Source organism: Bos indicus x Bos taurus, chromosome 10, assembly GCF_003369695.1.
Source record: "Bos indicus x Bos taurus breed Angus x Brahman F1 hybrid chromosome 10, Bos_hybrid_MaternalHap_v2.0, whole genome shotgun sequence".
Taxonomy (NCBI): Eukaryota; Metazoa; Chordata; class Mammalia; order Artiodactyla; family Bovidae; genus Bos; species Bos indicus x Bos taurus.
The window spans coordinates 16,874,725-16,898,422 of NC_040085.1; the positions used below are offsets into that span (position 1 = coordinate 16,874,725).

Here is a 23,698-nt window from a genome sequence, read left to right on the forward strand (position 1 = left end):
AATAGAAGATTTTTTATTGTGTGTTTTAATCCTGATCAAAGCTGAGGAAAATAACAAATAAGATTTATGGGGAGTATGAAACATTTGGTTTCAGATATATTGACTTGGATATAATCATGGAACATGCAGATAGAGAATACAGCTTTAGTTAGAGCTATAAAAATCCCTGGATGGTAGTGACACAGAATATCTGACCTCTCCTATCAACAGGGTCTTGAAAGTTAAATGCATATGAATGTAAATACTTTATAAAGCATTATGTACCTCCATTATTTTTATTACTATTTTGAGAACTTCAGCTTATAGATATCCTTTGTGTTTCCTATAGGCAGATGGAATAATATTTTTTTCCTCTACAGAAGTCCATAATTTTCTGTTCCTTTTACCCCAGCTACTTCCCCCGACCTCTGCACATATGCTGAGGTCTGAGGTTTCTGTAGGCCTCTTTCCGTTGCTTATCTCACTGTGCACCACTGTAAGCACAGAAATACATTGCAGCATCCTCCAGCTGGGAGTCTGAGATCTTGAGACTGAAGGATTTGGCTTCTTTCTGGAAGTTCACAGAGTAGCGATCGTTGGTTGCATTCTGTTGTTCATAAGCATTTTGGCGAATAATGAAAACCATCTCCCCACTGGGAGGCTGTTTGTACCAGAACAAATAATAACCACTCTCACTGGTGCTATATGTACAGTCCAGGGTCACTGTGCCTGTCTCCTGTACAGACTCTTGTGGTTGAGGCTGAGTGACCGTCTGGGCCACACTGGGTCCTGTGGGAAGGAGGAGAGAAAGGTCTGCACTGGGTGTCACAGGAGAGAGAAAGCAGGCAGATGTCCAAGCTGGTCCCCATTGCCACCCACCTTTCTTCTGCTTGATCTAAACTTGAATAAAATTCATCAGCTTTCTTGCCCCCTGGAGCTTGGACCCATGAGGAAGTAACAAGATACCTGTGTTAATAATTTTTCTTCCTACTTCCCAGTCCTAGTGGCTGTTAGTAAAAGCAAATACATATGCTTTCCTTACCAAGATAGATGGAGACCACGGCTGCCCACAGCAAACCGGGGCCTGCCATGCTGGCAGTTCTCTCCTTCAGGGAGATAAAAGTCCCTTGTTCTCATCAGAACCTTGGTGACATCCTGGCTTCAAGACAGGAACTGGCTCGTCAGATGGGCCGTTGATTCTCTGTTGTCAACCGTGCAAGCAGTGCCCTCTTCAGGTCATGGAAATAATTACTGAGGCACAGAAGGAACTTGGTTTAGTCAAGAAAACTGTTCTATAAGGAGTCTGTGACCATTGGAGAGAAGGGGTTCAAGGATTCACTATTAGAGAACTTGGAGGAGATAAAGTTTTGAGGTGTGCTTATGGGACCAATATGATTTGACCAGCCTGATATATACATGAAAGGGAAATTTGGGTGAGTGGAAAAACCAGAAAAGAAATTCAAGAGACTGAGACGCTTATGGGTTGGTAAGGAGAATAGACTGGAATAGAGGTATATTTTGAGAAGAAGTAGGAATGAGGTTTAAATAATGAGGATGAGCAGATTCAGGGACAGGTGCCGGGAGCCAGCGTGAGGATCTCTGCCTGTGGCAAAGGTCATGAGGAAGGAGGCTCGGCATACGCAAGGGTGGGATCGAGCCTCAGGAGTCCCCCTGGAAATTCTCGAGCATCTACCCCCAAAACCAGAGTCTGCCTACTTTACTGCTTTGTGCTCTCACCTACACCTCTGACTTTATGGGGGGCTGTCCCCTACCACCTTGCTCTGAAAAAGAGTTAACTTACAGCTCCAGTTAATAATAATTCCTGGGCATGACAGGAGTGTTTCAACCTACAAACTCCTCTGAAGGTTCTCTAGCCTGCCTGACAGGTTTGTCCGGCCACATGTGATTGTTCACAGCCTCCCAGCCGTGAGAGGCACGAGATGCTTTAAACCTTTTAAAAACAGAGTTTTTTGAGAAGTTAGAAAATTTTTACTATAGTACTAGTGGGCTAGTTAGGAATTATACCAGTGGAGGGTTTCATTGTTGAGCCAAAATTTGCTGCTACATCTCCATATCCCTTGCCCCTTATACACATTAATGAATATAACTAACATATAAGAGAAATAAGTATTAACCTTTGATATTAATCACGTTAGACCTTAGGCTAAGCAAATTCTTTCCTTAATTAAAACCCACTATACCCTAACCCTATAGGAATGTAACTTTATCTGATGCCTTAGGAAGGTGGCGTCTGTTTTAAGAATAATCACCCCTGGAGAAATACGTGTTCTGGTTGACTGACTGCTGTCACAAAGAGAGGGTCATAAATTGTCAGCAGGCCCCCTGGCCAGAAGATGATGTAACACCTCTAAGACCTTTGTATACATTTGTATGAAGCATCTGATTTTGATAAAAGTCAGGACTGCTGACCCCACGTGACTTTTGTATTACATCTCTGTGTATAAAAACAGACCCTGGAAAATAAAGAATGGGATCAGTTCCTCGAAAGACTGGTCTCCTCATGTCATTCTTTCTTTCACCTTCTGGCTGAATTCCCATCTGGAGCGCGGAAGCCCGACAAACCTACTAATTTTGCCTGGGCTTCTAAGATCCGATCAGGGAGGCCTTAGTGTCTCCTCTCCCTTGGGAGAATGGGAAGATGCCTGTGGCCTACATGGGTGGTGCAAACTTCTTGTCTTGAAGTTTTATTGGTTTTCCGCATAAACCAAGTTATTCAGCCTCTTTTCTCCACTGAATTTTCTCACTGAGCTATCCTTATTTTATTACTCTTTATACCTCTAATTAATATTTAATTAAAGCTATTGTTTCCTGATTGCTGAAGCCATCTCCCCTTCGAATTCCCTGGAACAACCGGGGCTGGACCCCGGCAGACAGGGATAATGATATTAATAAAAATTGAGATTGGTAAGTAAGGATACGATCATACATCTACAGAGACTGGATTTTCATAAATACGATCTATTTCACTAGCTTTTGAAAAAATAAGGCGTCAGCTTCTATTTGTCCAGTTAGGTAATCACTCAAGTACCTGCCTGCTCTTGCTAGAAATCAGCCCAGTAAAGTTCACCTTGAACTTTCTTCCGTTCTTTCTCTATCAAAATTTTAAAACACCTCTGTTTTAATTTTGTCTCCTCGCAACCCCAAAAAAGGAGCCTAAAGCAAGAATTCAGGTGAAGGCAGTTTATGTAGGAAGTGATCTTAAGAAGCAGATATGAGAAAGTAGATAGCACAGTATTGGGGCTTGATTCTGCCAGCATCTCCAAGAAACATACAAGATGCATCTCAGGACTATCGTTGGGAGGCAAGAATCTGTCTATGCATCCATCTCTATTCCTTCTGGTTGGTGCTTGCTGGCAGGGGTAGTAATTCCCCTTTAGTTTCAGGCTGTGCTTGCCCATGGACTGAATGAGCTCCCAAGGAATCAGAAAAGGCCCTGGGGTACGAATTAAAACTAAGACACAGTGGATGCTTCATGTTGCATGTTATCAGCTTGAGATGAGTCCCCATGTCCACAGATTTGTCACAGCTATTGATAACATCAGACCTAGGTATTTGGATGTGACAATAAGGCACATAAGATATTTGTTACAGAGCTCGCTTTGACAGTACACAGATGTGTGCTTGTCACATGTTATTTACACTGGGTCTCTGAGTATTCAAGGTCGTGGCAGGCTGCAATCCATCTGAAACACTTGATACACGAGGTGGTATGACCTGAGCTTCAGGCCCCACTCCTTTAAGAGGTACTCACCTTCTCCCTCCTCTGTGATGTTCTCTAAATTTCTGTATATCAGACAGAACTTTCAGATCAGATCAGATCAGATCAGTTGCTCAGTCGTGTCTGACTCTTTGTGACCCCATGAATCGCAGCACACCAGGCCTCCCTGTCCATCACAAACTCCCGGAGTTCACTCAGACTCATGTCCATCGAGTCAGTGATGCCATCCAGCCATCTCATCCTCTGTCCTCCCCTTTTCCTCTTGCCCCCAATCTCTCCCAGCATCAGAGACTCTTCCAATGAGTCAACTCTTCCCATGAGGTAGCCAAAGTACTGGAGTTTCAGCTTTAGCATCATTCCTTCCAAAGAACACCCAAGGCTGATCTCCTTTAGAATGGACTGGTTGGATCTCCTTGCAGTCCAAGGGACTCTCAAGAGTCTTCTCCAACAGCACAGTTCAAAAGCATCAATTCTTCGGTGCTTAGCCTTCTTCACAATCCAACTCTCACATCCATACATGACCACAGGAAAAACCATAGCCTTGACTGGACAAACCTTTGTTGGCAAAGTAATGTCTCTGCTTTTGAATATGCTGTCTAGGTTGGTCATAACTTTCCTTTCAAGGAGTAAGCGTCTTTTAATTTCATGGTTGCAGTCACCATCTGCAGTGATTTTGGAGCCCAGAAAAATAAAGTCTGACACTGTTTCTACTGTTTCCCCATCTATTTCCCATGAAGTGATGGGACCAGATGCCATGATCTTAATTTTCTGAATGTTGAGCTTTAAGCCAACTTTTTCACTCTCCACTTTGACCTTCATCAAGAGGCTTTTTAGTTCCTCTTCACTTTCTGCCATAAGGGTGGTGTCATCTGCATAGCTGAGGTTATTGATATTTCTCCTGGCAATCTTGATTCCAGCTTGTGTTTCTTCTAGTCCAGCATTTCTCATGATGTACTCTGCATATAAGTTAAATAAGCAGGGTGACAGTATACAGCCTTGACGTACTCCTTTTCCTATTTGGAACCAATCTGTTGTTCCATGTCCAGTTCTAACAGTTGCTTCCTGACCTGTGTACAAATTTCTCAAGAGGCAGATCAGGTGGTGTGGTATTCCCATCTCTTTCAGAATTTTCCACCGTTTATTGTGATCCACACAGTCAAAGGCTTTGGCATAGTCAATACAGCAGAAATAGATGTTTTTCTGGAACTCTCTTGCTTTTTCCGTGATCCAGCGGATGTTGGCAATTTGATCTCTGGTTCCTCTGCCTTTTCTAAAACCAGCTTGAACATCAGGAAGTTCACGGTTCACATATTGCTGAAGCCTGGCTTGAAGAATTTTAAGTATTACTTTACTAGCATGTGAGATGAGTGCAATTGTGTGGTAGTTTGAGCATTCTTTGGCATGCCTTTCTTTGGGAATGGACCTTTTCCATTCCTGTGGCCACTGCTGAGTTTTCCAAATTTTCTGGCATATTGAGTGCAGCACTTTCACAGCATCATCTTTCAGGATTTGGAATAGCTCAACTGGAATTCTATCACCTCCACTAGCTTTGTTCATAGTGATGCTTTCTAAGGCCCACTTGACTTCACATTCCAGGATATCTGGCTCTAGGTGAGTGATCACACCATCGTGATTATCTGGGTCGTGAAGATGTTTTTTGTACAGTTCTTCTGTGTATTCTTGCCATCTCTTCTTAATATCTTCTGCTTCTGTTAGGTCCATACCATTTCTGTCCTTTATCAAGCCCATCTTTGCATGAAATGTTCCCTTGGTATCTCTGATTTTCTTGAAGAGATCTCTAGTCTTTCCCATTCTGTTGTTTTCCTCTATTTCTTTGCATTGATTGCTGAAGAAGGCTTTCTTATCTCTTCTTGCTATTCTTTGGAACTCTGCATTCAGATGCTTATATCTTTCCTTTTCTCCTTTGCTTTTTGCTTCTCTTCTTTTCACAGCTATTTTTAAGGCCTCCCCAGACAGCCATTTTGCTTTTTTGCATTTCTTTTCCATGGGGATGGTCTTGATCCCTGTTTCCTGTACAAAGTCACGAACCTCATTCCATAGCTCATCAGGCACTCTGTCTATCAGATCTAGGCCCTTAAATCTATTTCTCACTTCCACTGTATAATCATAAGGGATTTGATTTAGGTCATACCTGAATGGGCTAGTGTTTTTCTCTACTTTCTTCAATTTAAATCTGAATTTGGCAATAAGGAGTCATGATCTGAGCCACAGTCAGCTCCTGGTCTTGTTTTTGCTGACTGTATAGAGCTTCTCCATCTTTGGCTGCAAAGAATATAATCAATCTGATTTTGGTGTTGACCATCTGGTGATGTCCATGTATAGAGTCTTCTCTTGTGTTGTTGGAAGAGGGTGTTTGCTTTTACCAGTGCATTTTCTTGGCAAAACTCTATTAGTCTTTGCCCTGCTTCATTCCGTATTCCAAGGCCAAATTTGCCTGTTACTCCAGGTGTTTCTTGACTTCCTACTTTTGCATTCCAGTCCCCTATAATGAAAAGGACATCTTTTTGGGTGTTAGTTCTAAAAGTCCTTGTAGGTCTTCATAGAACCGTTCAACTTCAGCTTCTTCACCATTACTGGTTGGGGCATAGACTTGGATTACTCTGATATTGAATGGTTTGCCTTGGAAACGATCAGAGATCATTCTGTCGTTTTTGAGAGTGCATCCAACTACTGCATTTCGGACTCTTGTTGACCATGATGGCTACTCCATTTCTTCTGAGGGATTCCTGCCCGCAGTAGTAGATATAATGGTCATCTGAGTTAAATTCACCCATTCCAGTCCATTTCAGTTGGCTGATTTCTAGAATGCCAACATTCACTCTTGCCATCTCTTGTTTGACCACTTCCAGTTTGCCTTGATTCATGGACCTGACATTCCAGGTTCCTATGCAATATTGCTCTTTACAGCATCTGACCTTGCTTCTATCTCCAGTGACATCCTCAGCTGGGTATTCTTTTTGCTTTGTCTCCAACACTTCATTCTTTCTGGAGTTATTTCTCCACTTATCTCCAGTAGCATCTTGGGCACCTACTGACCTGGGGAGTCTCTCTTTAAGTATCCTATCATTCTGCCTTTTCATACTGTTCATGGGGTTCTCAAGGCAAGAATAATGAAGTGGTTTGCCATTCCCTTCTCCAGTGGGCCACATTCTGTCAAATCTCTCGACCATGATCTGCCCACCTTGGGTTGCCCCATGAGCATGGCTTAGTTTCATTGAGTTAGACAAGGCTATGGTCCTAATGTGATTAGATTGACTAGTTTTCTGTGATTATGGTTTCAGTGTGTCTGCCCTCTGATGCCCTCTTACAACACCTACCGTCTTACTTGGATTTCTCTTACCTTGGGCGTAGGGTATCTCTTCACGGCCTCTCCAGCAAAGCGCAGCCAATGCTCCTTACCTTGGACGAGGGGTATCTCTTCACCGCCGCCCTTCCTGACCTTCAACGTGGGATAGCTCCTCTAGGCGCTCCTGTGCCCGCGCAGCCATGGCGTGGGGTTGGTCCTCCTGGCCACTGCCCCTGGCCTCGGGCGTTGGGGCGTGGGGTATCTCCTCCCGCCAACTTCCCCTGGCCTCGGGCTTAAGGGCATGGGGTATCTCCTCCCTGCGGCTGGGGCAGGCCAAAGAGCAGGTGGCTGTGAAAGCGCAGGCGAAAGGAGCTACCCTACGTCCAAGGTCAGGGGCAGAAGCTGGGAGGACCCCATGCCCGATGGGCGGCGGCCAAGAGGAGTTACCCCACATCTGAGGTCAGGGGCAGCGGCTGAGAGTGCCAGATTGCGACGGTGCAGGAACGGCCGAGAGGAGCTACCCCACGTCCAAGGTCGGGGGGGCGGCCGAGAGGAGCTACCCAGCGTCCGAGGTCAGGGACCGCGACGAGAGGAGTTACCCTGCGTCAGAGGTCAGGGTTGGCCGCCGGGACAGAACGTTAGCAAACTCAAATTCTTACCAGGTGTGGTGGCCCAGACCCTCATTGCTGAGAGGCCTCTGTTCTTAGTTTGTTCTTTTTAGACCTTGTTGCCACAGTGACCGTTTGCTGTTTTTACTGGGCCTGGAAATACCCCATGTGAAACACTTGCGTTCCAGACATATTCGTTTTTGTTTTCATTGTGCTGCAACAACCTGGTACTCCATGATAATCAGGGTCTATAACCTCTCCATCTAGTATTCCTGTCTTTGCCTGCTGGACCATCAGCTCAAGGAGTTCAAAGTGACCTAGGTGGCAGTCAGAGGTGCAGGTTCAGTGAAATCAACCTAAGTTATCTCTTAAGTCTGTGGTGAGACCAGTGGGGTCCCTCCCTGGTTATGTCCATGCTGTCACAACTGTTGTGTACTAAAATAGGTATCTTTTTCTGAGGAGGTTCAGTTTTGGTCAAGGAGGACAGTTAAAAGGACAAACACCTATGAACAACTTGGAAAAGATTAAGATTCTTGGAGGTGAGAGTTCCCAGGAAAATTATAAAGATTTGCTAGACGGAAGAAATGCTTCAGAAATCAAACTGATCATGTATACCATATGAAGCTATGAGGGTTACAGATGATATCATGAATGAAGACACCTCGTAAAACAGGAAAGTATTATACATGTTATTATATTTATTTAAGGACTACAAGTCACAGACATTCATCTCTCTGTGTTTCTTATATTTAGATAGAAACAACTGTTATTTCAAGGAGAAGTCAGTGGTTTTCTGTTCCTCTTACCCCAACTACTTCTCCCGACCTCTGCACAGATGCTGAGGTCTGAGGTTTCTGTAGGCCTCTCTCCGTTGCTCATCTCACTGTGCACCACTGTAAGCACAAAAATACATTGCAGCATCCTCCAGCTGGGAGTCTGAGATCCTGAGACTGAAGGATTTGGCTTCTTTCTGGAAGTTCACAGAGTAGCGATCGTTGGTTGCATTCTGTTGTTCATAAGCATATTGGCGAATAATGAAAACCATCTCCCCACTGGGAGGCTGTTTGTACCAGAACAAATAATAACCACTCTCACTGGTGCTATATGTACAGTCCAGGGTCACTGTGCCTGTCTCCTGTACAGACTCTTGTGGTTGAGGCTGAGTGACCGTCTGGGCCACACTGGGTCCTGTGGGAAGGAGGAGAGAAAGGTCTGCACTGGGTGTCACAGGAGAGAGAAAGCAGGCAGATGTCCAAGCTGGTCCCCATTGCCACCCACCTTTCTTCTGCTTGATCTAAACTTGAATAAAATTCATCAGCTTTCTTGCCCCCTGGAGCTTGGACCCATGAGGAAGTAACAAGATACCTGTGTTAATAATTTTTCTTCCTACTTCCCAGTCCTAGTGGCTGTTAGTAAAAGCAAATACATATGCTTTCCTTACCAAGATAGATGGAGACCACGGCTGCCCACAGCAAACCGGGGCCTGCCATGCTGGCAGTTCTCTCCTTCAGGGAGATAAAAGTCCCTTGTTCTCATCAGAACCTTGGTGACATCCTGGCTTCAAGACAGGAACTGGCTCGTCAGATGGGCCGTTGATTCTCTGTTGTCAACCGTGCAAGCAGTGCCCTCTTCAGGTCATGGAAATAATTACTGAGGCACAGAAGGAACTTGGTTTAGTCAAGAAAACTGTTCTATAAGGAGTCTGTGACCATTGGAGAGAAGGGATTCAAGGATTCACTATTAGAGAAGAACTTGGAGGAGATAAAGTTTTGAGGTGTGCTTATGGGACCAATATGATTTGACCAGCTTGATATATACATGAAAGGGAAATTTGGGTGAGTGGAAAAACCAGAAAAGAAATTCAAGAGACTGAGATGCTTATGGGTTGGTAAGGACAATAGACGGACTGGAATAGAGGTATATTTTGAGAAGAAGTAGGAATGAGGTTTAAATAATGAGGATGAGCAGATTCAGGGACAGGGATAATGATATTAATAAAAATTGAGACTTGGTAAGTAAGGATACGATCATACATCTACAGAGACTGGATTTTCATAAATACGATCTATTTCACTAGCTTTTGAAAAAATAGGGTGTCAGCTTCTATTTTTCCAGTTACGTAATCACTCAAGCACCCACTTGCTCTTGTTAGAAATCAGCCCAGTAATGTTTACATTGAACTTTCTTCCGTTCTTTCTCTATCAAAATTTTAAAGTACCTCTGTTTTAATTTTGTCTCCTCGCAACCCCAAAAAAGGAGCCTAAAGCAAGAATTCAGGTGAAGGCAGTTTATTTAGGAAGTGATCTTAAGAAGCAGAAATGAGAAAGTAGATAGCGCAGTGTTGGGGCTTGATTCTGCCAGCATCTCCAAGAAACATACAAGATGCATCTCAGGACTATCGTTGGGAGGCAAGAATCTGTGTATGCATCCATCTCTATTCCTTCTGGTTGGTGCTTGCTGGCAGGGGTGGTAATTCCCCCTTAGTTTCAGGCTGTGCTTGCCCATGGACTGAATGAGCTCCCAAGGAATCAGAAAAGGCCCTGGGGTACGAATTAAAACTAAGACACAGTGGATGCTTCATGTTGCATGTTATCAGCTTGAGATGAGTCCCCATGTCCACAGATTTGTCACAGCTATTGATAACATCAGACCTAGGTATTTGGATGTGACAATAAGGCACATAAGATATTTGTTACAGAGCTCGCTTTGACAGTACACAGATGTGTGCTTGTCACATGTTATTTACACTGGGTCTCTGAGTATTCAAGGTCGTGGCAGGCTGCAATCCATCTGAAACACTTGATACACGAGGTGGTATGACCTGAGCTTCAGGCCCCACTCGTTTAAGTGGTACTCACCTTCTCCCTCCTCTGCGATGCTCTCCAAACTTCTGTATATCAGACAGAACGTTAGCAAACTCAAGTTCTTACCAGGTGTGGTGGCCCAGACCCTCGCTTCTGAGAGGCCTCTGTTCTTAGTTTGTTCTTTTTAGACCTTGTTGCCACAGTGACCATTTGCTGTTTTTACTGGGCCTGGAAATACCCCATGTGAAACACTTGCGTTCCAGACATATTCGTTTTTGTTTTCATTGTGCTGCAACAACCTGGTACTCCATGATAATCAGGGTCTATAACCTCTCCATCTAGTAATTCCTATCTTTGCCTGCTGGACCATCAGCTCAAGGAGTTCAAAGTGACCTAGGTGGCAGTCAGAGGTGCAGGTCAGTGAAATCAACTTAGGTTTTCTCTTAAGTCTGTGGTGAGACCAGTGGGGTCCCTCCCTGGTTATGTCCATGCTGTCACAACTGTTGTGTACTAAAATAGGTATCTTTTTCTGAGGAGTTTCAGTTTGGTCAAGGAGGACAGTTAAAAGGACAAACACCTATGAACAACTTGGAAAAGATTGAGATTCTTGGAGGTAAGAGTTCCCAGGAAAATTATAAAGATTTGCTAGACGGAAGAAATGCTTCAGAAATCAAACTGATCATGTATACCATATGAAGCTATGAGGGTTACAGATGATATCATGAATGAAGACACCTCGTAAAACAGGAAAGTATTATACATGTTATTATATTTATTTAAGGACTACAAGTCACAGACATTCATCTCTCTGTGTTTCTTATATTTAGATAGGAACAACTATTATTTCAAGGAGAAGTCAATGGTTTTCTGTTCCTCTTACCCCAGCTACTTCCCCCGACCTCTGCACAGATGCTGAGGTCTGAGGTTTCTGTAGGCCTCTGTCCATTGCTCATCTCACTGTGCACCACTGTAAGCACAAAAATACACTGCAGCATCCTCCAGCTGGGAGTCTGAGATCCTGAGACTGAAGGATTTGGCTTCTTTCTGGAAGTTCACAGAATAGTGATCGTTGGTTGCATTCTGTTGTTCAAAAGCATATTGGTGAATAATGTAAACCATCTCCCCACTGGGAGGCTGTTTGTACCAGAATAAATAATAATCACCAGTATCTCTGGTGCTATATGTACAGTCCAGGGTCACTGTGCCTGTCTCCTGTACAGACTCTTGTGGTTGAGGCTGAGTGACCGTCTGGGCCACACTGGGTCCTGTGGGAAGGAGAGAAAGGTCCGCACTGGGTATCATAGGAGAGAGAAAGCAGGCAGATACCCAAGCTGGTTTCCATCCCCACCCACTTTTCTTCTTGATCCAAACCTCAGCAGAACATATCAGGTTTCAACTGGGCTCTGTGAGGCAATGCTGTTCCAATGCTATTAGTCTTCTCCTGTTTCACAGCCCCATTAAATAACATTATAAATAAAGACCTAAGCCTTCCTTACCCAGACACATGGAGACCAGGACTGTCCACAGCAAGCTAACAGGTGTCATGCTCACAGCTCTACCCTGCAGCCTGAGAAGCCTCTTGCTCTGATCTGGGTTCCCTTCTGCACTCAGTGACACATGAGCTTAAGAGCAGGAAATAGTAGGACAGCTGACAGGTGACCACGCCTCACTGATGAAAGTTTTCCCAATACTTTTTGGTTGCCCTCCAGGAATTAGGCTATAGGTTATCATTTCAAATGAAAGCAAAAACTGTTTTCTGAGTTTTAAAAAATTCTAGGATGAAAATTAAGAGAAGAGGGAGCTGGCAAATGTATTTTGCCAAGTCCTAATCCTAGGGAGACGAATGGGGCCCTGGAATGGTAGGTAGAGGTGGCAGGGTTTTATATGCAACAATGGCACAGTCTGTAATTTTTCTTTATGTTAAGAAAAACGACAGGCCTAATATGATAACTATAAACAATTAATTATGGATGATAAGAATATACCTGTTATATTAATGTATTCATTTATTTATAGTTTTAGAGCTGCTCAAAATAATGAAAACAAAGATATATATGACTGAAAAAAGCACAAACTAAACTCATAGTAAATGGAAGCAGAATGTGTATTGTCTAATTGTGCTTATATTTTCCATGGACACTTAAAAAATAAGACCTCATTTGTGCTATATTTAGAAGTCCTGAAATAACTATTGCAGTAATTCTCATCAGCACTGAATTGCTTCAAACAACTCATATTAATATGTATCATTTTATATAAGTTATACTGTTAAGTCATGTGTACTTGTAATATCAAACCTTGCATTCAATAGATACATACAGGTTTGTATTTTTCAGTGAACGATTAAAAAGACTGTCATTAAAAAAAAAAAATTGCTCCCATCACTATCATTCCATTTTGAAAAAAATACTGGAACAAGGGAAAAAAACACACCATGAGTCTCTAGAAGTTTCCATTTCCAGAGGGAGTGACAGGGATACTCATGAAATTCTAGAGTTGGAGTCCTCAAGCCAAGAGAAAGCATGGGGTTCTGCTATATACTGGGTCCTGTCTGTGAGCATGGGTTCTCTTGTAACAGAAGTGGGTGGCTAAGTCTTCTCACTGAGAGAGATGAACTGGAAATTGTAAGAGTTGGGACCAGCTCTGAATGAGGCTGCTAAAATCTCCTGTGCCCCTAAAGCCAGTTTGATAGCAATGGAAGAAAGGACAACCAGAATTTCCTCTAAATCATTGCTGTCCTTGACCCATGATTTGAATTCCTGTATCTTAGTTTTGTATTCTCCAAAAGTCAGGTCTAATACATGGATTTGTGGGTAAGTAGTTTATTTGCAGGTGATTCTAGGAAACATTGAGGAAGTGAATAGGGGAAGGAAAGGAGGCCAATACAGAGGGTTGTCATCAAGTCAGTTACTACCCTGGGCAATTGGAGCTTAATCCAGCTGGGTAACTCTGGGAGATAGTAAAGCATTTCCCTTTGGAGTTACCCCAAATGAAGCATAGAGGAGCTGGAGTAGTCCATAAATTCATTATCCATTGCAGATTTAGGGCTGCTTTGGGGACATGAATTCTCTGGCATATCTGATCGGTTCACATGGTCAGAAAATAGTCCTCAGAGTTGCTGGGGTTTTCAGTGTGCAGAGGTGACTGCCAAGGGATGTGAGTGGAGCATCAAGAGCACTGTGCAGCCCATCCTTACACTGCTGAGATCCTCTTGTGCTCTATGTTTAATCCACTCAGAACACTAGTTCTTTTACAAAACTCAACAGGAATATTAGTGGGATAAGTTACAATTGCTATAGATGATGAAAAGTGAAAGTGAAGTCACTCAGTCATGTCTGACTCTTTGTGACCCATGGACTGTGGTCAGCCAGGCTCCTCCGTCCATGGGATTTTCCAGGCAAGAATACTGGAGTGGGTTGCCACTTACTTCTCCAAGGGATCTTCCTGATCCAGGGATCAAATTTGGGTCTCCCACATTACAGACAGACTCTTTACTGTCTGAGCCACCAGGGAATCCTGCTATAGATGATACCACAGCCATAATTTATATTTATTATCTTCCATCTCCCTCCTATACCACTAATTCTTGATTCTCCCCACCTTTGACTAATACTTCTGTATCTAGATTTCTGTCTCAAGGAGGAGGTAATCTAGACCTTCATCCCTGAGGGGACTGAACCCCTGGTTATTCTCCCTTTATCAAGCCATAGTTGCTAAAGTTGCCTGTTTACAGTAATTATGGTCATGAAAATGCTAAAAGTCATCTTGGTGAATCCGCTGAGTTTTCGTCCTAATAGGTAACCACAGCCCTAAATCCTCATAATCAAGATCGATTGCCCCTACCAGTGTAGTAACACCTTTCCTGTCCTTCTGGCCTTTGGATATGAGTATCTTAGATGACCAGGTGGTATATGTAACATTGCTGTTGTTGCTCAGTCACTAAGTTTTGTCTGACTCTTTGCGACCCCATGGACTGTAGCCCACCAGGCTCCTCTGTCTACTGGACTTCCCAGGCAAGAACACTGGAGTGGGTTGCCATTTCCTCCTCCAGGGGATCTTCCTGACCTAGGGATTGAACCTGCATCTCCTGCATTGGCAGGCGGGTTCTTTATCACTGAGCCACCAGGGAACCCATATGTAACATTAGGCTTGATGAAAGCCTCTCTGTTTCCTCCAAAAAAGTATCCTCTCCTTTCCATTCAAAGGGAAATAGGACCTCTAGTCCAGATGAAACTAGAGTTATGAGAACAGGAAACACGCAATGAACAAGTGAGTTTTGGTATTCTCCCAATACCAGAATTGGGAGTTGATGGGGAGATAATCCAACTTTCACTGCTCGGTTCCCAGGTCCATGTATTTTATCTAACAGAAACACAACACCATCTCGAAGAATAGTCCTCCAGCCTCTCAGAGCACTACCTCTAAGCTGGTGCTTTAGTAAAGTGGTCATTTCAATGTTCTATGAGGCTAGTGGTTGGCAGATAATGCTATATGCAGTAAATCAGTATGTCCAGTGGTCACATGACCATTGTCCCAACTTTTTGCTGTAAATTGGGTCTGTTGATGCAAAGGGATGTGAAATCCCTTGATAATCATGATAACCTCTGAACACTTGGTTCATGCTGCTATGCGCAGCACTGTTGAAGGGAAGCCAAACTTGTACCCAGAACATGTAGTTTTCCCAGTAGGAAAAGATTTCTGCCACCTCCAGGGTGGAAGGGGTTTCATGCAATTAACTTGCCAACTAGAGCCTGGTTGGTCTTCTGGAGGGGTGATTCCACATTGAATGCCCTTTGTTGTGTCTATGGCTGACAGGTTGAACATTTGGCAAAAGTAGTTAAGTCCAACTTGGTGAGAGAAAACTCGTGTTTCTGGGCTCATGCTGCTGTTTTTCAGTCACTATGTTGTGTCCGACTCTTTGCAACTCCATGAACTGCAGCACGGCAGGCTTCCCTGTCCTTCATTATCTCCCGGAGTTTGCTCAAATTCATGACTACTGAGTCACGGATGCCATCCAACTATCTCATCCTCTGCCCCCATCTCATCCTTCTGGTCTCATGGAGAACATCTATTCTGTCAGCTTGGCTCATCTGTCCACAGGTCTATTGTTCAAGCACTGAAGTACACAAGGATGAGGCTGGTGACATCCTTTGGTTGGCCCATCTTGTCACATGGTTGCTCGGCACTCCCTTGTGGTGGATGTTGTCTGGGGGGCATGAATGTGAGATACAGTGATCCCAACCCCGTGTGCCTACACTCACTGCCCCTTCAGCTCATGGTCTCCTTGAAATGTGACTCTTCCTCCTCCACCTGACTCTAGAAAGGAATAAGAAACTAGGTGCTTTTAGGGGTCACCCCTAAGAATGTCGCCCCTTTGACTCTTCTCCAGTCAGCTGGTTGAAATTTTATCCTCTTTTAAGGAGGAACCAGATTTGCTATCACACTGTGTTCTCCTCTCACTCTGCCCTTTAAAAACTTTAAACCATTTCCCCTCAGGTTTTGGTACTCAATGTTCTTAGGCAGTCTTTTTGGAATGGCAGAGTATGTTTTCTTTCACTGCGGGATTTGATAGTCACTGCTTTCAAGATTTTGTATTCTTGATATATTTGTGAAAGTCTACAAAGGAGCTCAAAGGCAAGATGTTTTCTCTGTTTCCTCTATTCCCTCTGTTCTTTAGTGCTCTCTTCTTTCTGATGTTAAGCCTCCAGTTTTTGAACAGAGTAAGGACTTCACACAGAGAAACAAAAATATTAATAGATTAGATGGTGTTTGAAAACACTATCCCCTCTGCACATGGTCTTCAAATGAATTCTTTTACACTGTTATACAATGCTCTTTGTGTTTCGCTTTGCGCAGAGCACAGAGTCAGTGCCTGGGAGCCCTTCAAGCAGGAGGTGCAGGCTTAGCAGGGTTTAGGTGTGGGGCGCAGGTGTCTGAGCTGCACTGTGTACCTGTTGCACACAAGAAGGTGGTTGCATCATGGAGCTGGGAATCCTCCACATGCAGAGAAAATTGCTGGTCATTTTTGTTAAGCTTGGCTGTGAATCTTCCCCTGCTTTTCTCTTCCTCTTTCAAAAACAACTGCACCAGGAAGTGGATGCCTTCCCTGGGATCCTGCCTACCACTGGAAGAAATCATCAGCTCCATCTTTGTAACTGCAGTTCAGTGTGAAGTTCTCACCTTCCTTGATTTTCTGTTCCATCAGTGGTTGTCCGTTTGACCCTGTTCAGGAGGGGTGAGAAAATGTTCATACATAAAACACATTTTTTTTTTGGTAAATAAAAAACTTTCCTTATTTCTTTTGCATTTCTTAAAATAAACTCCATATTGTCCCTGGGATGCCCCTAGATTTCCTTACCAGAGTTGTCCATTTCCCTGGCTTGACCATTCCTCCCCTCCTCCCCACTCACAGGTTAATTGCATGTACAGGAGTATCAGGAAGCTTTCAGGTGAGGCTGCATTCCTGCTTCTGCCTGGAGTCTCTCAGGATTCAGTTTGGAGGCATGAAATTGACCATGTTCAATTATGCTTATTGTCATTAGTCCATTATCCTAGATTCTTCTTCCTTTGCTTTGGAAGCCCCAGTGATCTTTATTCTGTTTTCACAACCAATCAAAATCTCACCTGTCACAAGTGCATCACTGAATTTACCTGCTCCTGCTTCTCCCATTCACATAATTCTAGTTTCCAGCCAGTTATATTTGTTAATGGTAGCACTGCCCTCATGGGGCGTCTGAATTTTTAAATTAAATTTTGTTTCCATTACCCTTAATACAGAGCAATTCCTTAAGTTAAGCTAAAGGATGATAGAACATGCAGTTAGGTGAAGCTTGAAGAAAAAAGAAAATAAAGCAGTGTGTCAAAATGTTCTCTAGTGGTGACTGTCTTCACGTCCTTACTACCTGGGATTCCCTTCTTCACTCTCCTCACTTGTAAGGGATCAGGGCATGTTCTTTGCCTATATGGCTATGTTCTGAGGGTCATAAATAAAACATTGAGAGAAGATCTGATTCTTTCCCTTAATTGGTTAGGGTCTCCTATGAATTTCTTACATTTCTCACTCTGAACAATTTAAAAATAGTTAAAAGAGTTAGGACTTCTCTAAGTTCTCTATAAAAGTATAAAGGAAAGAAATACAGTATCTGTCTTTTAATATGCGCCCAGATGTGAAGACCAACCTGGTATCTGGCTAGCTCTGAAAATGGTAGTACCTTTGCAAAAGTGTGTTTCTTTTTTTAATTTACATTTTTAATTTTCAATTGGAATATAATTGCTTTATAATATTGTGTTGGTTTCTGCCATATATCAGCATGAATCAATCATAGGTAAACATGGTTGCATACCTATTGTTGTATACCCAGGAGAGTCTACCCCTCCCTCTTCAACCTTGCTCCACCTCCCACCCCATCCCACCCCTCTAGGTTGTATTTCAATCTGGGCATCTGTGTAATCTCTGGTAATTTCCTATATTTTACATATTCAGTATATGAAACCCTGTTTCCTCATCTTTTATATTACAGCAAGGGTTAGGATTTGACTAAAGAAGTGAATCAATTCTTCAGCACTTGAAGAATTGATGCTTTTGAACTGTGGTGTTGGAGAAGACTCTTGAGAGTCCCTTGGACTGCAAGGAGATCCAGCCAGTCCACCTAAAGGAGATCAGTCCTGGGTGTTCATTGGAAGGACTGATGTTGAAGGTGAAACTCTAATACTTTGGATGCGAAGAACTGGCTCTGATGATGTGAAGAAAAGACCCTGATTTGGGAAAGATTGAGGGAAGGAGGAGAAGGGGACAATAGAGGATGAGATGGTTGGATGGCATCACTGACTCAATGGGCATGAATTTGAGTAAACTCTGGAAGTTGATGATCGACTGGGAGGCCTGGTGTGCTGCAGTCCATGGTGTCGCAGAGTCAGATACGACTGAGCGAATGAACTGAACTGAACTGAAAGAAGTAAAAGTGAAGTCTCTCAGTCGTGTCCAGCTCTTTGTGACTCCATGGACTGTAGTCCACCAGGCTTCTCCATCCATGGGGTTTTCCAGGCCAAAATACTGGAGTGGGTTGCCCTTCTCCAGGGATCTTCCCCACCCACAGATCAAACCCAGGTCTCACACATTGTAGGCAGACGCTTTACCTTCTGAGCCACCAGGGAAGCCCTGGTGACTAAAGAAGAGGAGAAGTTAAAAAAGAAAGTTCTTTTCTAGTCTTTGCATTCAGTCCTTACCCTGATGATTCTAGGTGCTACCACTTCACCACATTTTTTCAGCTGTACTACCTGGGTAAAGTCCTGGTCCTGGCAGTCTAACCCCACCCTTCTTTTTCTTTGGTTCTTACTGTGGGCATGAAGTAAGTGGCTGAGAGTCTGCAATGAGTAAAGAGCTGTGATCTTCTTTGATGTTAATTGTGGATATTAGTCTTTCTCATGTATGAAATTATGTAAAATAGACTGCTTTTTCTAGCATTTTCCTGAAACACAGTGTCATTGTGTCTCAGATTGGAGTTAACTCCCTGTTAGAGATATAGGGTCTGAGGTGAACAGTGCTTTGTCTTCGCGAGCCCACTCATTTCTCCTTGAGAAGAAAACAGCAGACTTGGAGTGATCAATGGAGAGTCTGCCTGTTTGTCAATTGATACACTTTCCCGGGAGCATGATTGCTCTTTCCCTGAATAGGAGCACTGCCAAATCATATTAAATCTGAAAGCAGAGAAATGTTAGCAAAATTTCAAGAAGGGAATTTTATTCTGGAAAAATAGGAGGTGTTGTTACAATTGTTTGGAAGAAGTAAAATCTACAAGAGAGGTTTACATTTGCATGGAGTTTTCTCTCTCCTGTCATCAGTTCAGTTCAGTCCAATTGCCCAGTCGTGTCTGACTCTTTGTGAATCTCATGGACTACAGCACGCCAGGCTTCCCTGTCCATCACCAACTCCTGGAGCTTACTCAAACTCATGTTGATTGAGTCAATGATGCCATCCAACCATCTCATCCTCTGTCATCCCCTTCTCCTGCCTTCAATCTTTCCCAGTATCAGGGTCTTTTCCAATGAGTTAGTTCTTCACATCAGGTGGCTAAAGTATTGGAGCTTCAGCTTCAGCATCAGCCCTTTCAATGAATATTAGGGACTGATTTCCTTTAGGAGTGATTGGTTAGATCTCCTTGCAGTCCAAAGGACTCTCAAGAGTCTTCTCCAACACCACAGTTTAAAAACATCAATTCTTTGGTGCTCAGCTTTTTTATGGTCCAACTCTCTCATCCATACACGAGTACTGGAAAAACCATAGCCTTGAGTATATGGAACTTTGTTGGCAAAGTAATGTCTCTGCTTTTTAATATGTTGTCTAGGTTGGTCATAGCTTTCCTTCCAAGGAACAAGAGTCTTTTAATTTCATGCTATGCTTAGTCTCTCAGTTGTGTCTGACTCTTAGTGACCCCATTGACTGCAGCCCACCCAGCTCCTCTGTCCATGGGGATTCTCCAGGCAGGAATACTAGAGTGGGTTGCTATGTCATTCTCCAGGGGATCTTCCCAACCCAGGGATCAATTGCATCTCCTGCTTTGCAGGTGGATTCTTTACCATCTGAGCCACCAGGGAAGCCCATGAACACTGCAGTAGGTAGCCTATCCCTTCCTTAGGGGATCTTCCCAACCAATCAAACTGGCGTCTCCTGCATTGCAGGTAGATTCTTTACCAGCTGAGCTACCAGGGAAGCCCTTCTCTCCTGTCATAGGATTGGTGATTTCAACATTCCAGGTCAGAAGCAGCAGGTATGTACCTGGTTAAAGGTGATAGTGATTTTCTCAAGTAATGATAGACAGGGGTTGTCGCAGTCAATGAAGGCTGAGTGTCTGCTACTTCAAATTCATTCAAGTTAACCCTTTGGGGATGTTTAACAAAATGTACAAAATAGAATCTGCATGATACTGTTGAAGTCTTGAAGAACACCCATAAAGTTAGCTACCTCTAGAGGGCAGTGCATAATAGGCATCAGCACTCTGCAATAGCTGCAAAGTACAGGAGCAAAAGTTTGCAACTAAGAGGAGCTTAATAACTGGTTTGAGAGCTAAGAAGAAAAATCATATCATTTCCATTGATGCCGAAAAAGAATGTGACAAAATAAAACACACATTTATGGTAAAACACCTTAAAACCTTAACAGACAAAATTACATATGCCACAACTTCAAACTAGCACCTACCTTTGGGGAAATACTAGAAGCTTTCTTTTCTTTTTTTTTCCAACTTAATTAATTAATTTATAACTGAAGGATAATTGCTTTACAGTATTGTGTTGGTTTCTACCAAACATCAACATGAATCAGCCGTAGGTTTACCCATGACCCCTCCCATTTGAACATCCCTCTCACCTCCCTCCCCCTTCTACTCCTCTAGGTTGTTACTGAGCCCTGGTTTGAGTTCCCTGAGTCAGACAGCAAATCCCCATTGGCTATCTATTTTAGATTTGCTAATGTATGTTTCCATGTTACTCTCTCCATACAAATCACCCTCTCCTTCCTCCCCCACCCCAGCTGTGTCCATACGTCTGTTCTCTATGACTGTGTCTCCATTGCTGCTCTGCAATATGTTTATCAGTACCATCTTTATGCAATAAGTTTATCAGTACCATCTTTCTAGATTCTATATATATGTGTCAATATACGATATTTGTTTTTCTCTTTCTGACTTACTTTACTCTGTATAATAGGTTCTAGGTTCATCCACTTCATTAGGACTGATTCAAATGTGTTCCTTTTTATGGCTGAGAAATATTCCATTGTACATATGTATCACAGTTTCTTTACCCATTTATCTGTCGATGGACATCTAGGTTGTAGAAACTTTCTTATTAAAGTTAGGAGAAGGACAAAGATATCCACTACATTTACCACTATTTAGCATTGTGCTTAGCGACTACTTAGTGCAGATGACCAAAAGAAAAAAACAATTAGATGCATAACAATTGGAAAGAAACAGGTAAAATATCACCTGCATATCTGCACATGAGATAATGATATATCAGAAAACCTAAAAGAGAAGAAAAGCCATTACCAAAAGACAGGTAAACAACAATTAAAAAATAGCTTTTATAGCGTTCATGTGAAAAACAAACAAACAAACAAAAAACAGTTTAAAGAAATGTGGAAGAAAAGAGCACATTATCTACTGTATGAAAGAAAAAAGTCTTGCATTCTCAAGTGCAAGACTAGGCAGAGAGGTCAATAAAACAGAGCAGCAAATCAATTGTTGTTTAGTCAGTGAGTTGTGTCCGACTCTTTTGTGACCCCCATTCACGGTAGCCTACCCGGCTCCTCTATCCATGGAATTTCCCAGGCAAGAATACTGGAGTGGGTTGCCATTTCCTTCTCCATGGGTAGAACCTGCATCTCCTACAGCTCCTGTACTGCAGGCGGGTTATTTACCGCTGAGCCACGGGGAAGTCCCTCTTCCACCATTCAGGATCCCAAATGAACATATAGCATTACCCAACATTCAGCACCAAGAAACTTTTTGCTTGAGAGAAAGAATTGTGAGTGGGATTATTATGAATCTATTGGTTACTTTCTGAGATGGATCATAGATATTTGGTAAAAGTAGAAAGTATAAACTGACTGGAAGTTTCTATGTCTCTCACTTCATCCATCACTGTTACAGAAAGTCTTTTATTCAATAAAATAGATTTCTAGTCTTCACTCTTCTCAGTTTCTACTTTTGAAGAAAACTTTTCTCTTTCTGAATCATGTGGATATAAACTAAATCACCAAATGGTGGAATAACCATTTTAGTTTTACTACAGTGTTGGTGTCTATTTTTTATGTGCTTACTTGATTCTCAAACCTTGCACCATTTAGTAGAAAAATGGAGCTATAAGACTCCCTAAAATTTTAGTGTATTTCTGTCTGAAGAAAAATCCTTTTTTAGGCACACCAAATTCTGCTTTTCTGAGAGTGAAACATATTAGATAACAAACATATTTGTGATGATAGAAGACACAGTGGGGGTAAATTAGAAATTAGCCCTAATGTCGAAGGATTATCTGCCTGGCTTATCCTTATGGCAACTCAGTACTCCCAAGAGCAGGGGTGGGGACATATCCAAACTACACCAGTATACGTTCTGAGGAGGGTAAAATCTCACATGAATTCAGGAGTTATTTTCAGTGAAAATCATGCAAGGGCTTTTGTACCCAGGGGAGGAAGATAACAAAGTACAAAGCAATACAGAACCTAGCTATGTTTGTTTGGTCTGTATTATTTGATTTAGAAGTTTGTCCTTTACTTGAGGTTAATGAAAGCAGAGAAGCTATTAGTCTCCCCCTACATCCAAACAAAACTCATGCTGAAAAGTGGTCATAAAATTGCTGCACATTGGGAAAGTGTAGAGATTTTTCCTTCCTGCAATATGGCTATTAGTTGGTGGTAGAATTGCTCAGGGAAAGGCAAATTTATTTGTTCCTTGAATCAATCACTATGGAAATCAAGTTTCTCTCTATATTTAGAAATGTGCTTGTAAAAGTAAATCTTTGACATTTTTAAGTTTAAACTTAGACTAATAGTTCATTCTAAGAAACAATTTCAATATATTCCTTTATGTTACATCCCAGGTGGTGCTAGTGGTAAAGAGCCACTTGCCAATGTAGTGGACACGAGAAATGCAGTCTTGATCCCTGGGTTGGGAAGATTCCCTGGAGCAGAAAATGGCAACCCACTCTAGTATTCCTACCTGGGAAATTCCATGGACAGAGGACCCTGGTGGACTGTCCATGAGGTCAAGAAGAGTCAGGCATGACTGAGCACACATACATACAGTGTTGCCTAGGTTAAAGACAGGTAATCTCATGACATTTAAAAAATATAGTGTTGTTTTTGTTTTGTTTTATTTAGTTTTTGACCATGCCATGCAATATGTAGGATCTTAGTTCCCTGACCAGGGATTGAACTTGCACCCCTGGCAGTGGGAGCGTGGAGTCAACCGCTGGGCCACCAGGGAAGTCCCTCATGACCTGTTTTATCTTTTATCTGGAAAGAATGCAGTTCTGGGCTGCTGTAGCCCTCTTGAACTATTGCCTCAAGCTAACATTTCATATTATCTCACAGTACTATCCAATAAAAATTGTCTTATTCAGTAATATTAAAAACTTTTATTTTCCTAAACTCTTTTTGCTTACTGTTTCTTGATCTTTGCCCTTAATGAGTTTACCCTGCCTGGAATGTGTTCTACCATTGACCTCACTTAAATTCCTACACATACATCAAGTGAAAATT

The 23,698-nt window shown here is 42.6% G+C and overlaps 3 gene segments (V, D, J or C); all 3 read right to left on the reverse strand.

Annotated features, from left to right (window-relative positions):
- LOC113899945 overlaps positions 1-23,698 on the reverse strand; it is a 1,425,504-nt gene that overhangs the window by 1,001,334 nt on the left and 400,472 nt on the right.
- LOC113899954 lies at positions 8,357-9,192 on the reverse strand. The segment is given in 2 exon segments: positions 8,357-8,821; positions 9,075-9,192. Coding segments are annotated over 2 exon segments (357 nt in total).
- LOC113899957 lies at positions 11,203-12,018 on the reverse strand. The segment is given in 2 exon segments: positions 11,203-11,702; positions 11,934-12,018. Coding segments are annotated over 2 exon segments (360 nt in total).